At 40.1% G+C, this 14,726-nt stretch overlaps 1 protein-coding gene across 1 annotated transcript in view; it reads right to left on the reverse strand.

Annotated features, from left to right (window-relative positions):
* PRICKLE2 (prickle planar cell polarity protein 2) overlaps positions 1-14,726 on the reverse strand; it is a gene marked incomplete at its 3' end in the record, with an annotated part of 347,101 nt that overhangs the window by 103,317 nt on the left and 229,058 nt on the right. Inside the window, exon 3 of the mRNA XM_083355977.1 lies at positions 445-628. Within this exon, the coding sequence (XP_083212103.1) occupies positions 445-628 (184 nt within the window). The remainder of the gene's footprint in view (positions 1-444; positions 629-14,726) is intronic.

The following is a 14,726-nucleotide window of genomic DNA, read 5'->3' on the forward strand; positions in this document are numbered from 1 at the left end:
CGAAGTTCTTTTGAAGGGTTTCATCTGTCTGAACAATGACAATGTCAGCTTTGTGGACTCTATGCCTGCCTGATACATTATAACATGATAGCAGTAAAGACTGTTCAAGGACTAATAACCTTGTCTCATTTGAGAAAGCTACAGATTATATTATATTCAGGACTTTTTTTGTCATAGAACGCTTAGAACGGAGTTCCGGCACCTTTTTTGGATGGAACCTTGTAGGGTAGGCAAGGCGGGTTGTATGACATGTGTGAGTTCCGGCACCTTTTTCTTTTACAAAAAAAGCATTGATTATATTACATTACATTACATTACACTACACTACACTACACTACCCTACCCTACCCTACCCTACACTACACTACACTACAACATTATAACTTGATGAGATGGTAGCATTTCTACACACATATATCATGCACAAGCAACAACAGCAAATACCTGTTCTGGTTTCAGCCCAGGAGGGACCCAAGCGTATTCTTCCAAGGCACAGCCCGAATCGTCATCAGAAGTCGAATTCCTCTGGAAGTCAAACATCAGCTTGGTCACCGTCTTCTCCATTTCTAAAGGCATCACTGTTTCAAAGTGTTCTGATTGTGGACACTTACAGTGCCGGCAAATTTTTCTGGGGATATGAAGTATAAAGCCAACAGTTATCCTCTATTTAAGGATGTATGAAATAAGAGATTAGAACGTTTGGGGCATGAATATCAATGAAGGTCATCTAGTCTTCAAATGTCAAGCTTCCATTGTTTTACAATTATGTAAACATAATTATGAATTCACACCTACTGAACAGTTAAGCACTTTTCTGAAAGAAACTGATAGGTTTGGCTAATTATTGAACATAAGATTATCTAAATACAATTACATGTTGTGATCACATGCTATAGTGGCTTTCTTTTGAATGGAAGTAATTTCACATATTAACTTTACTCTGGAAACTCTTCTTTTGAAGTATATATCCCTGGTTTGGCAAGTACTAGGGAACAATGTATAATGCATATCTTTGTGATCACAGAAGCATTGATACATGCATTTTTCCTCAATTATACAGCTGTCTAAAGAAATCACTTCCCTTTTTATATCTGAGCATACAATTTACCATCAGGGTTCCCATCTGAAGGACTGTTAGAAATCTGGTTATTTTTCTCTTGAGCTGGCTTAAATGGTAATAGTTAATTATATCCATGCCATGTTATTATGCAACATTTCTCTCTCTCTCTCTCTCTCTCTCTCTCACACACACACACACACACACAGAGTTTGGTTTCATACATAACAGATGTACGTTTTTGCAGAATTTGTTCTCCTTCCTTCCCCTTCCTTTATGAGTCAGTGTGAAGACTCTGAATGGCTCACAATTCCTATTCTGGTAAGTATATAAAAACCTAACCCAATTCAGAGGTGTCAACCAATACCACCAATATTCTTGGCATAGAATCATTTCATTTTTGTCCCCAAAAACCCTCCATAAGAGCCAGGTTTTGACTACTCTATGGGTGTACAGTAGGCAGAGGGCATTTAATATATTTTTTGGTGTGCCAGTTTCAAAAGAAAATGGAAATTAAAACAGCAACTGAGGAATACTGGTGCAAACTAATTTGTACTAACATTCACATGAGGTAATATATATGCTGTGGTCATGGTGATATCTATATCCATGGGAAATGGTTATTGGAGAGAGGATGGAGGTTGCCTTCGATAAAGCAGCTGTCAGCAATAAGCCTGCATGGGATAAGTGAAATGCAGTGTCTACATGTAAACAACAACCTGCCCTTGACAAAATGCCAGAGCCCCAAAGCAGTTTTCTAAACCCAAGCATAATTCTTTCATTTGGAGAGGAGGAAAAAAAAATACAGCAAGCTCCAGACCACCCATGCAGAACTGGCTATAAGGATTTAAGGATCAAATGCATTTGATAGACGATCTGGGATACACCTCTTTATTTTCCCTCCTTTGACAGCACCCATAAATATGCAAAGAGTGCCAGAACATCAGCACATCCAGTTTAGCAAGCAGAAAGGCTGTCATATACAGTATGCAAAATCTCAACGTAAACAGAAACTTAAGAGCGGCAAATTCCTTAACAATGACAGAATACCATAGACGGGGTTGTGCTAAATAAAAGCCGTGATGAAAGTTGCCCACTAGCAACTGCTACTACCTCTCTATAAGATTATCACAAGGCTGCTTTACAGAGAACAAGGCTAAAGCTCAATAGCTATCTCCTACATATGAGATTCCTAAATTTGATCCCAAGTGAAGGGAGACAAGACAGCCTTGCCTAACAAGGAGTTCTCTCCATAATTCATTTCCTTTGGACTGACTTTCCATATTCCCTTCTCAGAAGACCATTTCATTGACAATAACAGCTCCTGTGGAAAGGAGATATCTGATCTGACTCCCAAGAAGTATAGATAGGGGAACCTAGTTTTGAAACTGTGATGTGCATTGCCCTAGGACAGAAAAAAACCTGAACATGTAAGGGTGCCAGTCAAAACAAATATCCTAATCTATGCTAATCTATTCTAAATCCTGCTAGTCTACAATATTTGTCTCCTTCAAGATAGTCTTATCTAACCAGGTGTCCTCTAACATTGGATCTATAACACCTATGCTAATATAAAAACAACAACAACAAGAAAGTCTAGTTGTCTTTTGGAAGAAGCACCTTTGGGACATAGTGATCCACTAATATCTGAATGGCATTCCTGTGCAAAAAGATGTTGGGTCTGCCCTCTTAAAGCCAACGTCACAGTATTGTTCAATGTGTGGACATTAAAAGAAAGATCCCTTAGACTCATATGCCATGTTTTTTTTATTGAACAATTTATCAATCCAATAGGTATACAATGAAAAACAATAATGCAATCCAATTTCTGTGTCTTAGAGACGAAATCATTATCAGCTCCCATTTCCAGGGCCAGCTGCAGTATTTTGCAGCTTGAGCCAAAGCTGATTACAATTCCCTCTCCTCTGTTTCAATATGAATTATATCAAAGGCCAAACAAGAATATTTTTTTTTACAGCTGGAAATAAAAACCAGAACCTTGAAAGCAGAATTTTATAATCAGCAGTTTTTCATGACATACAACACTGGGAAAACTGAGGCAGCTGTTTTATCCTGCCCAAGATTAGGCTGTTGCTAACATTCTTGAAATTAATTGAATTTCTTTAGTATAAAATATACTCCATAGCCTACTTTTTTTTAAAAAAAAAATGGAACGTTTGGAGTATTTGAACTTGATTAATACGTTTGGGCAAGTCACGAAGAGCTGATCATAAAATAATTTGCAGATGTTCCTAAATCCCTTTAAAATAATAATACATTAATCAAAATCTTTCTAGGTTATATTGGAGAAATTGTATTCACGTTAGTTAGAAGTTATCTCTGGTGGCAAAGTTCGTTAAGTTATTAAGTGTGGTCCACAATGTTGTTGTTTTTTGAACAAATCAGGAAAAATGGGTAATTAATCATGACATTTACCGTTTTTTTATTTTGATTCTTTGTATGCCAAAGAAAGTTTAAAAAGAGGGGGGAAGCACTTCAAAGGCATAAAATACCAAATGTAAAAGCAAGATAATACAGGCAGTCCTAACCAGAAATGGACCCTTCCCACCATGGTCATCACTTGTGATGGTTGTCAAGCAGTTCGTGACTGTAGGACATTGCCATTGGCTGTAAACGTGGCCTGGTTGACGAGTGCCCAAAATATGATCACATGATTGGGGGCACAACTATCTGTCTCTCAGAACTTTGAATCTGGATTGTAAGTATTAAGTAGATCCATTGGAACGTCAAATGGTCACCAAGTGACTGGTCGTAAGTCAAGGACTACATGTAGAGAAGTCTGTGCTCAGAAACCTCCTTTTCAATCATTGCATCCCATCCTCCTGTGCTGGATAGGATAGATCTCAACAGCTTTCTTAAAACTAGAAGAGATAGTGCTCACCAAATCTCTGCAGGAAGGGAGGGTGGAGGCTGACCATGAAAAGCTTGTATCTAAGGTGCCATCAAATGGGAATCTCTTAAGGATGCATCCTGGAGGAAAATGCTCCTAGTCAAGGGGATCAGATGGGAAGACAGGAAGAAGTGACCTCTTAGATAACCAGGTCGGAAGCCATAAAGGCCTTACATGTTAACAACTAGTACACCATGCATCACATTGAAGATCTAATCAGCAATGAGTACAGTTCCCAAAGCAATTGAGTCACCCAGGTATACTGGGAATTACCCATCACTTCCTAGGTTGCCACATTCTGTACCGATTGTATCTTCTGAACGTTCTGAACGTTCGTCAGGTACGGCCCCATGTAGAGTCATTAAAGTAATCAAAATGGAAGATGGCCAAGGCATGAGTTACTGTGACCAGGGCCTCCCAATCCAGGAATGAAACAAAACCAGGTCTATGGATGATCTCTTGTGTTCATTGACAATATTTTCCAAGTTCTGTAAACTGTTGCAATATAAGCAATTATTTTTTTCTCTCAGTTTCTATTCTTGTTAGTTTTTAGTTGGTTACTATTATAAACATTGGAAAACAAAATTACATGCTTCTTTGGACCAATGCTATCTAAAAGTGTGAAAAAAAAATAGCAGCATAGCAAAGAATTTGGACAAGCCCTTCAATTAAGCATTGTTTTTATTCAGTTTCTATTTTTAACCACCTTAATAGACTATGTATACGTGCAAATGTATTTTTGCTAGAAGCTACTGAATATTAATGTTTACAACTTCTGTATTTCTCCCTAGGAACATTTATGAATTTATGTATGAAACTCTCAGTATTTTCAAGGATGTTATCTATGTTTTACTTCTTTCCTTCCTTTATTACTGGTATTATTTACCTGTTGATAGATAGATAGATAGATAGATAGATAGATAGATAGATAGATAGATAGATAGATAGATATTTTTATTTATTTATTTATTTATTTATTTATTTGGATTTATATACCGCCCTTTCCCGAAGGACTCAGGGCAGTTTACAGGGTATTTAAAACAAAGATCAATACAAAAGTTAAAAACAATTAAAATTTAATTTATCCATTTTGTTTCACACAAATTAAACTAAAGAGAAATTTATTTATTTATTTATTTATTTATTTATTTATTTATTTATTGAATTTCTATACTGCCCTTCTCCCAAAGGACTCAGGGCAGTGTACAGGGCGATAAAATACAACATACAAAAATTAAAAATAAATTAAATTAATTTAGCCCCAACAATAAATAGTTAAAAATAAACCCAAACCCTTAGTCCAGGCCGGCCTGTTCAAACAACCAAGTCTTCAGGTCACGGCGGAAAGAGCGAAGGTTGGGAGCCATCCGGAGCTCAACAGGCAGTTGATTCCAAAGGGCTGGTGCGCCCACAGAGAATGCTCTCCCCCTGGGGACCGCCAGCCGGCAATCCCTGACCGACGGCACCGACGAGGCCTTCTCTGTGGGAGCGCACAGGACGAAGGGAAGTTGACGCCGGCAGCAGGTGTCTCCATTTTGTCTCAACCTTAACCCTAACTCTATCCTCTGCTTGCTTCAGGCTCTGGCTACCATTGGGATGAGCCCTAACAAAATTATCTCTGTAGGGATTGTGGCATAGAATTATTGTAATTAATTAACATTAAATGTAACACCCAAAACTTGTTTCACAAACCATTCCCACCCCAAAGTAAAACATATTCTTTCTACTGCAATGCTCTACAAACATGTAAACATTTCTTCCTCTGACTATTTTGTTACAGTTAGTAAAAAAAAAAAAAAAACTAGAAGGGGGGGGGAGGAAGGCGGTTGAGAAGTTTGATATGTAAATAAACAAAATAAATAAAAGTGACTGCATATAAACTTAAAACTCCACAGCCTACAGAGCACAAATATGCACTATGCCTCAAGACATTGCTAAGCCAAAGGAAGAAAAGTTGCCAATTTCCCATTTCCTGCTTTTCATCAGATTTAAATATATACAGATGCAAATATAAGTAGAGTGTCTGGATTCTATCTAGTCAGTGACAGAATCTCGGCCGGCCATTGCCGGGTTACCCTCTAAACCAATCAGATCGCAATTTCATACGAATTCTTTAATTAATCAGCTACTGTAGGGAAGGCTTCATACTTTTTCCTAGAGCAAGGAGGTCAACCATAATTCCCATCTCTGCTGATGATATAATGTTGAACAAATCAATATGTCATGCAATTTAATAGCCTTTATGCATCTCTATCAATCCTCAATCCACCAACAACTCTGAAGCAGCCTACTCAAATCGTCTGCCAGCCAATACCGGTGATGAGACAATCGGTGTTTACGTATTTGGAAAAAAAAATATGGATGTTCTTACAGAGCTCGGTGATATTTTTTACCAAGTCTCAGTTCCAGGGTTATTAATCATACGGATCTCCACAGAAAATATCGGTGAATAGCAAAAATATTTAAGACGTAGGGAAGTCAAAAAGTAAACTGCAGTATCAGGAGACAAAGTGGAAAAGAAAAACAACACACTTTTTCCTGGAAAAAGCCACTGCAACGTTGGAGAATGTGCCCGCCTTATTATAGCTAACAATGGTCTCTCTGTCCCTTTTTATATTACAGTTGCTATGCAAAAACTACTTCAGCACAGCTATCCATAATAGTGAAGCCATAATGACTGAAAACCAAGCAGAAATTCAGGGCTTTGCAAGCTTAGAGGCTGCAACTTCATCACTACACACGTCATTAAAGTAAAACAGTATCCTATATACTCTTTTGGGGAGGTACTCTGAAGAAATGAAGATGCTGAAACTGAATCCTGTTTTGTTCTTTAATTCTGAGGACCCACGAAGGCAAGTATGTTACTGCTCCCAACTGATAAAAAGGGAGGAGGAATAAGAAGTGGGAAAGTGAATTTTAGAAGAAGAAAAAGAGGGTGCTCCAGAGGTAAACAGACTGGGAAAAACTGTCCGTCAGAGAGTCTGACATTTAGTGAAAGGATCTCCAGAGGACAGGCAGTCCTCGACTTACAAGCATTCATTTAGTGACTGCTCAAACTTACAACAGCACTGGAAAAAGTGATTTATCACAATTTTTCACACTTAAAACCACTGTTGCAGCCCCTTGGAGACTGACACTTATTGCTATGTATTTATGGTGGCTGCAAGGTCCCAGGATCATGTGGTCACCTTTTGCAACCTTCCGACCAGCAAAATCAACAGGGAAGCCACATTCACCTAACAACGGTGTTACTAACATAGCTACTGCAGTGATTCACTTACCAACTATGGCAAGAAAGGTCGTAAAATGAAGCAAAGTTCACTTAACAACTGCCTTGCTTAGTAGTGGAAATTTTGGGCTCAATTCTGGTTATAAGACAAAGACTATCCGTATCATCCAGGACTCTGAACCATTCTATTACAATTATATCCATATTCTAGTAGAATTATTGAAGTTATTTTCTAGATCACTTGGAAAGATGGTCAAGAGCCTATTCTATATGGAATAATCTGTCTCCCATAGTTAAAATGCCTCCCAGCTTTTGGGCATTCACTTATAGGGTAAAACAGTCATATAACCTTTGGAATATAATAGAAAATTCTTAGAGGTGACAGCAATGAAGATATGGTTCTGTATGGGAAATTATTATATGTTTTTAATTCTGTATGAATGAACCTTTATTGTCAAAGTACAACCATGTATACACTGAGATTGGCCTCCTAAAGTTTGATGAGTAGGACCAGTACCATTGGTGGTAATAATAAATGAATACATATAATATAAATCTTCTTCCGCTTTGCAGAAATTGTGGTTCAGTCTCCTACAAAGCCAATATCAACATGTAGATGCTTGTATCTTTTCATGGCAGTCTGATAATGTAGGAATGAGGGAAGTTATATGATGATGTCTAGGTCATCATTCTCATGGAAAAAGGGATTTCATGTAAGCAAGGAAAGGCCAGATGATAAAGTACTGTATTTTACAAAATGTCTCAATGAAGAATTAAAGAGATTTCTCTGCTTAAGATCACTTCTTTTCCTGCATGCAACACTATTTTAGACATATCTCAGAAGTCTAAATTGCTTTAAATTTATTTTATGTTCTTCTTCTGCATACACACTGTCACACTAATATGTGACACAGAAACTATATCTAGCTTCAAAAACCTAAGGTTAATCATCAATTGCTGAGCCATCCCAGGCAACAGGAGTAACCCTAATAGGGATGAAGCACCCCAAGATAATAAACATAATAATCTCTAATACCAACACAAAGATATTTCTGACCAGATAGGGAGACATTGCTCATCCAGGGCAAACAATGCATCAACAATCTCTGACCTATCTTTTAAACCCATCTTCAAACACCAGGACCTAAAGTCATACCTTTGGTTTAAAAAATTAATACCCTTAAATTAGATTATAAAATACAATATTCACAGGAGATAGCAGCTTAAGTCCAATCAGGTATATTTGAGAGCTACATTCCTGTATGAGTTAGTGGCTAGTTCATGGTTTGTTTTAATCTATGTGCACTATGTTGGTTGGTTTTATATAGCTATGATGGCTAGTATGTGCAACATTTTAAAACAATACTAAATTAGACTATGTTTTTGTAAGCAACATGTGAAATGAATCCTAGTGCCTTTACTATTTTTTAAGGAACAGTTATGTCAAATGGGCTTTCTTTCACATGTTCAAAACATACAGGTTAAACAAACCAAAGGATGTCTGGTTTTAAGCTCTGTTTAAATGGGTACATCTAAACGTAGCAGACAACAGAAGACACTTAAGTGGCCGAGCAGAAACTGTAACTAACCCAGTTGAACTCATCTACTTAGGGAAGATGTTTCTCCTTGCTCCATTAACTTAAAATAGGCTACTTATGCAAACTCTTTACTTCCCATCTGAAACAACAAGAGAACCTCTTAACCTCTGACCAGCTTTTGAGTCAGAGAGTCTGGAATACCCTTAATCAGATTATCTCCTCTCTTCAATCTCTCTTGCTGGGTAGGTGGATTCCTGTGTGATATAAGAAAAAAAGAGGCAAAAATATATTACCTCAACCCAGACACCCTCCAGATGCCTGAACTTCAGTTCTCAGAATTCAGGCAGCTGATTTACCTATTTATTATGACAGCCTTCTGCAATCTTGAATAGATTAGGGTTGGGTATGCCAAATACAGGTGGTCTTCGACTTATGGCCACAATTGAGTCCAAAATGTATGTTGCTGAGTGAGCCCCATTTTATGACCCTTTTGCCACAGTTGTTAAGGGAATCGCTGCAGTTGTTACATTGGTACCATGGTTGTTAAGTGAATCTGGTTCGTCATTGACTTTGCTTGTTAGGAGGTCGTAAAAGTGATCACATGACCCCTGAAACTGTCATAAAATATAAACCAGTTGCCTAGCATCCAAATTTTGATCAGGTGACCATGGGGATGCTGCAACCGTCGTAAAAGTGAAAAACGGTCATAAGCCACTTTTTTCAGTGTCACTGTAACTTCGAGTAGTTACTAAATGAATGGTTGTTAAGTTGAGGACTACCTATACTGATCTGGGTGGCCTTTAGTGAAAACACAAAGCAAAAAATACATAGTTGTTAAAAAGAAAATTAAAACATACCAGGATGCATACCTTCACTTAAAACTATTAGGAGCAAATGGTCAATGGAAAAATATAGTCTTGGTTGGTTTGTGAAATATTAACAAGATGGCGGCTGCCAGCGACCTCTGAGGACAGAAAGTTATTTATGAAGTGTCACAGAGAATGCCTGTTGTCTAATCCACAGCCCATGAATTTAAGGAAATTAGATCTATACAATGTTCTAATAGGGAAAAGCTGGAATACAAAATTAGATTTGGCTGAAAAGAACTGGGTTCAAAATATAGTTATGAAGTAAAAGGTGACATAAAAAAATTATTTTGAACACAGGAACTCAGGATCAGGGCCTCTCAAACTATATCCCCTAGGTGTGCTACACTTAATAACATTTACAATGATTTGTACATTCTTCTAAAAAGAAAGAAAAAGCAGGGGGGAGGGGGGAGATCTGACCATACACTTACTGCTATGTTATACAACAGAGATAGCATTAAGCCCATGGAATACATAAAGGAAAAATGCATGTGTCTGGAAAAACTCACAATTCTTGGCCAACCTGTCAAATGCATTACCATATAAAGAGTAACAGCCATGGAGCGGGTAGAGAAAGTTATGCTATTACAAAAATATCAGAGAAAGATGGAAAGGGAGACTCCATTAATTCCATAGTTATGGAAAGGAGTGCAATTTTATATTTGCTCTTTTGATTAATAGAATTTTTATCGGTGGAGCTCATTAGAAAAGGCAAAATCTCTGCCTCCCACTTCTATTCGCAATTACTGAGGGCTTCAGGACTATTCACAAAAACAGTTTCTATGTTTTCTGTAACCTCTAGAAAACCAAGGCTTCCAGGGGAGGGTATAGTGAACTGAAGTAGAGCCAGTGACCAAGGACCTGGTGAGTAGGTGGTTCCTTGGAAGTTCTCCAGGTAAGGAGAAGACTGGAGATCATCCACATGTGCTCTGGACAGCTGTTCCCCATAAGGAAGCCCCAGGACAGTCTTTTTCATAGGTTTGCACTGGGAGACAACTGGATTAGTCATTTTACTCCCAACCGCAACATAGACTTTCAAAGGACACTAACCTTTCAAAGGTTCACAAACCTCACTTTCTAATCACTTTCAGAAATTGCTCATTAAGTACTTCTAAGCTATTAGACATCTTAGGAATGACACATTTGAAAACACCGGGTGAGTCTGTCTTTAACCTGACCAAAAGTTTAAGAATTTAAAAAATCTGAAAGGAAGAGCAAAAGCCATCTTGAGTTCTAAACAGAAGATTGGCATCATGACAGCCATTTGGAAGTAGACTGCATATTTTTCAGAGTTGCAAAAGATGGACCTTTAGATTTTGATGTCTTGGCTACTCTGATTCATGCCTTGGCTATATGTTATTTGGAAAGTTTTATTACCCTATTGTCATGGGAATGTAACTGAACTATCATTTAAAAGGTAGCATAACTCAGTATAATGCCAAGGTTCCGCATAAATCAAAATAAGCTTGTTTCATAGAAAGAGCAAGGGGTAAGGGATTAACTCACAAGAAGAAATGGACATGAAGATCCTTTCTATTCCAAACAGAAGCTGGTTGTGAAGGATGATGCTGGTGGTAAAGAATTTGAAGCCAGAAATTGTAAGGCCACAAAAGAGCTTTGATTTTCATCAGCTCTCAAAGAAGTGGATGGTCACATCTTCCAACAGAAGGTTCTAAAAACGGTTCCTATGGAGAACTCTTAAGATCTCTTTGGATCAGGTTACAGGCTTGGTTAACCACTTAGTGCAGAGTTTGTCTCCCAGTTGATGTCAGGGTAGTTAAAGTCCCCCATTACTATTGTGATGTGCTTCCTACATACCTTGGTTAGCTGACTAGCAAAAAGTTCATCTATTTCCTCTGTTTCTTTCGAATAATTTAAATCCCTCTAGCTGTGTGTTCCATTTGTGGGTTTCATCCCATCATGTTTCCGTGATGGCGACAATATCATATCTGCCCTCATTATCCTGAATTTCTAGTTCACTCTGTTTATTGCTCATACTCTGTACATTGGTGTATAGATATTTGAGTCTTTTATGACTGACCCTGTGTTTACTTTCTACATGACCTGTGTGGTGCCTGAGTTCCCCTATTGTCTTACCACTTATTTGGTTAGTGCACTTTATGTGGCACTCGCTATTAGAAGCTTGATTTACCTTGACAGCAAGGTTGATATTCTTATCCACACACACACATCTATGTTACATGCACTGATAGCCCGGATCCGGACCGGTCTGGACTCCGACTGGGCAGAGTCTGACGATGAAGATACGGGCAGCCTTGTCGATGTTATCTGGGAGGAGTTCGATCCTGTGACTCCTGAAGAAATGGACAAGATCATGGGGAAGCTGAGCTCCACCACTTGTTTGTTGGACCCGTGTCCCTCCTGGCTGACTTATGCGGCCCGGGATGGGACACGAGGCAGTGATTACTGCCTCTTTGAGTGAGGGGAGCTTTCCTGCCACCTTGAAGGAGGCGGTGGTGAGACCCCTCCTCAAGAAGCCTGCCTTGGACCCAGCAATATTAAACAACTTTCATCCGGTCTCCAACCTTCGCTTTCTGGCGAAGGTTGTTGAGAGCGTGCACAACAGCTCCCTTTGTTCTTGGATGAAGCTGATTATCTAGACCCGTACTAATCGGGTTTCAGGCCCGGGTACAGCATGGAGACGGCATTGGTCGCGCTGGTGAATGATCTCTGGCGGGCTCGGGACAGGGGTTGCTCCTCTGTCCTAGTCCTTTTAGATCTCTCAGCGGCTTTTGATACCATTGACCATGGTATCTTGCTGCGACGTCTCAGGGGGTTGGGAGTGGGAGGCACAGTTCTCCAGTGGTTCTCCTCCTACCTTCTGGGATGTTCGCAGTCGGTGTTGGCAGGGGGGCAGAGGTCGACCTTGAGGCCTCTCATTTGTGGAGTCCCTCAGGGATCGGTCCTCTCGCCTCTCCTGTTCAACATCTACATGAAGCCGCTGGGCGAGATCATTCGTGGTTTTGGAGTTGGGTATCATCAGTATGCTGATGATACCCAGCTTTTTATTTCGACCCCAAACCACCCCAGTGATGCCCTCAATGTGATGTCCCGTTGCCTGGAGGCGGTCCGGGTCTGGATGGGGAGGAACAGGCTTCAGCTCAACCCTGACAAGACTGAGTGGCTGTTCGTGCCGGCATCCCGGGAAATTCCGATTATTCCATCTCTGGCCATTATTCCATCTCTATTACCCCCCCGTAGATAGGGCGCACAACTTAGGGGTCCTTCTAGATTCACAGCTCTCTTTAGAAGAGCATATTAGAGCTGTGACTAGGGGGGGCTTTGCCCAGGTTCGCCTGGTGCGCCAGTTGCGACGCTATCTGGACCGGGATGCCTTGCGTACAGTCACTCATGCGCTCGTGACCTCTCGTCTAGACTACTGTAATGCTCTCTACATGGGGCTGCCCTTGAAGTCCACTCGGAGGCTCCAACTGGTGCAGAATGCAGCCGCGCGAGTTGTACTGGGAGTTTCCCGATACTCCCATGTTACACCTTTGCTCTGCGAGCTGCATTGGCTGCCGGTTGCCCTCCGGGTGAGATTCAAAGTGTTGGTAATGACTTACAAAGCCCTACATGGCATGGGTCCGGACTACCTACGGCAACACCTGCTGCCGGCGTCAACTTCCCTCCGTCCAGTGCGCTCCCACAGAGAGGGCCTCCTCAGGGTGCCTCCGATCAAAGAATGCCGATTGGTGGCCCCAAGGGGGAGGGCGCTCTCTGTGGGTGCTCCAGACCTGTGGAACCGCTTGCCGGTTGAGCTCCGGATGGCCCCCGACCTTCGCTCCTTCCGGCGCGATCTAAAAACGTATTTATTTGAGCAATCTGACCTGGTTTGATGGGTTAGGGTTGGGGTTTTAATATGTTTTTAATTATTGTTTTAAATTTGGGCATCATATTTAATCGTTTTTTAACTTTTGTATTCTGTTTTTATATTTATTGCCCTGTACACCGCCCTGAGTCTTTCGGGAGAAGGGTGGTATAAAAATATAATAAATATAAAATATAAATATAGTTTTTAGATTGCCGGGGACAGGGATGTTCTGTATCAATTAACTCACTGTCCCCGCTGTTTAGTTTAAATATTCCTCCAGAAAGTCTGTGAATTTATAGCCAAGCAACTCCGTCCCTTTCTTTGATGGCTGCAAACCATCTCTTTTGTACATTTTTTCCATTGGACCAGCTACAGACATCGTGACTAATATATCCAAATCCTTCCCCTTTACACTACTCCTTTAGCCACATATTGAATTGTGCTATATGCTGGCCTTTTCCATTTTGCTCCTTATATACTGGTAAAACCTCTGAAAAAGTAAGCCTACAGCCTATTCTGCTAAGTTCCTGTCCCAAGCTCTGGAAATCATTCTGCACAGAGTGTACATCTTTTTGGGACAGATCATTAGTGCCAAGGTGTACAATAGCCTCCAATCACAGTCCTTGCTGGCATTCTTGATTATTTTAGAAATACGCTTCTTGTCCCTACTGGCAGTAGCACCTGGAAGACACCTGACCTCTTTCGAAACCTCTGTGTCCTTTCCTAAACTTACATCCCTTGTAATTGAATCACCAACCAGAAGGTGGCTTCTCTTTTTGAATGCCTTTCTCTTCTTGCATGACTGATGTGTAATACCTGTTTCACACTTCTCCCTGTCGAAAACAAGCTCTTCATCTTGGACCACAGTCCCCTGCTTATTTGAGTTATCATCACAAATACCTTTACCAGTCTCCTTAATGTCCCTATTAAGGTCAGCAAGGGCACTGTATATGTTGTGCAGGGACACAGCAAAAGCTTTGTTTATGGTTCACAGCTCTTACCCTGCCAGATCCCACGGTTGTCCACACTGCCCTTCTCCTGCAGGATCTTTGTGGTAGAGGGGGCAGATAGCACGGAGGCTCAATAGAGTAGAAGGGCTGAACTGGACCCCTAATTTCTGCCTGAAGAGCACCAATTACAGACGCTAGATAAATAATCTGTCCTTTGAAAGAGGTTACTTTCACTCCTTGTTATCTGACATTCTTAATCACCCTAGTATCTCTCAACTAACTTGATTCCATATGAACAGCAGGAAGGAGAATGCAAGAGAAACAAAATATATTTTTCTCT

This window comes from Vipera ursinii (genome assembly GCF_947247035.1).
Source record: "Vipera ursinii genome assembly, chromosome: 2".
Lineage (NCBI taxonomy): Eukaryota > Metazoa > Chordata > Lepidosauria > Squamata > Viperidae > Vipera > Vipera ursinii.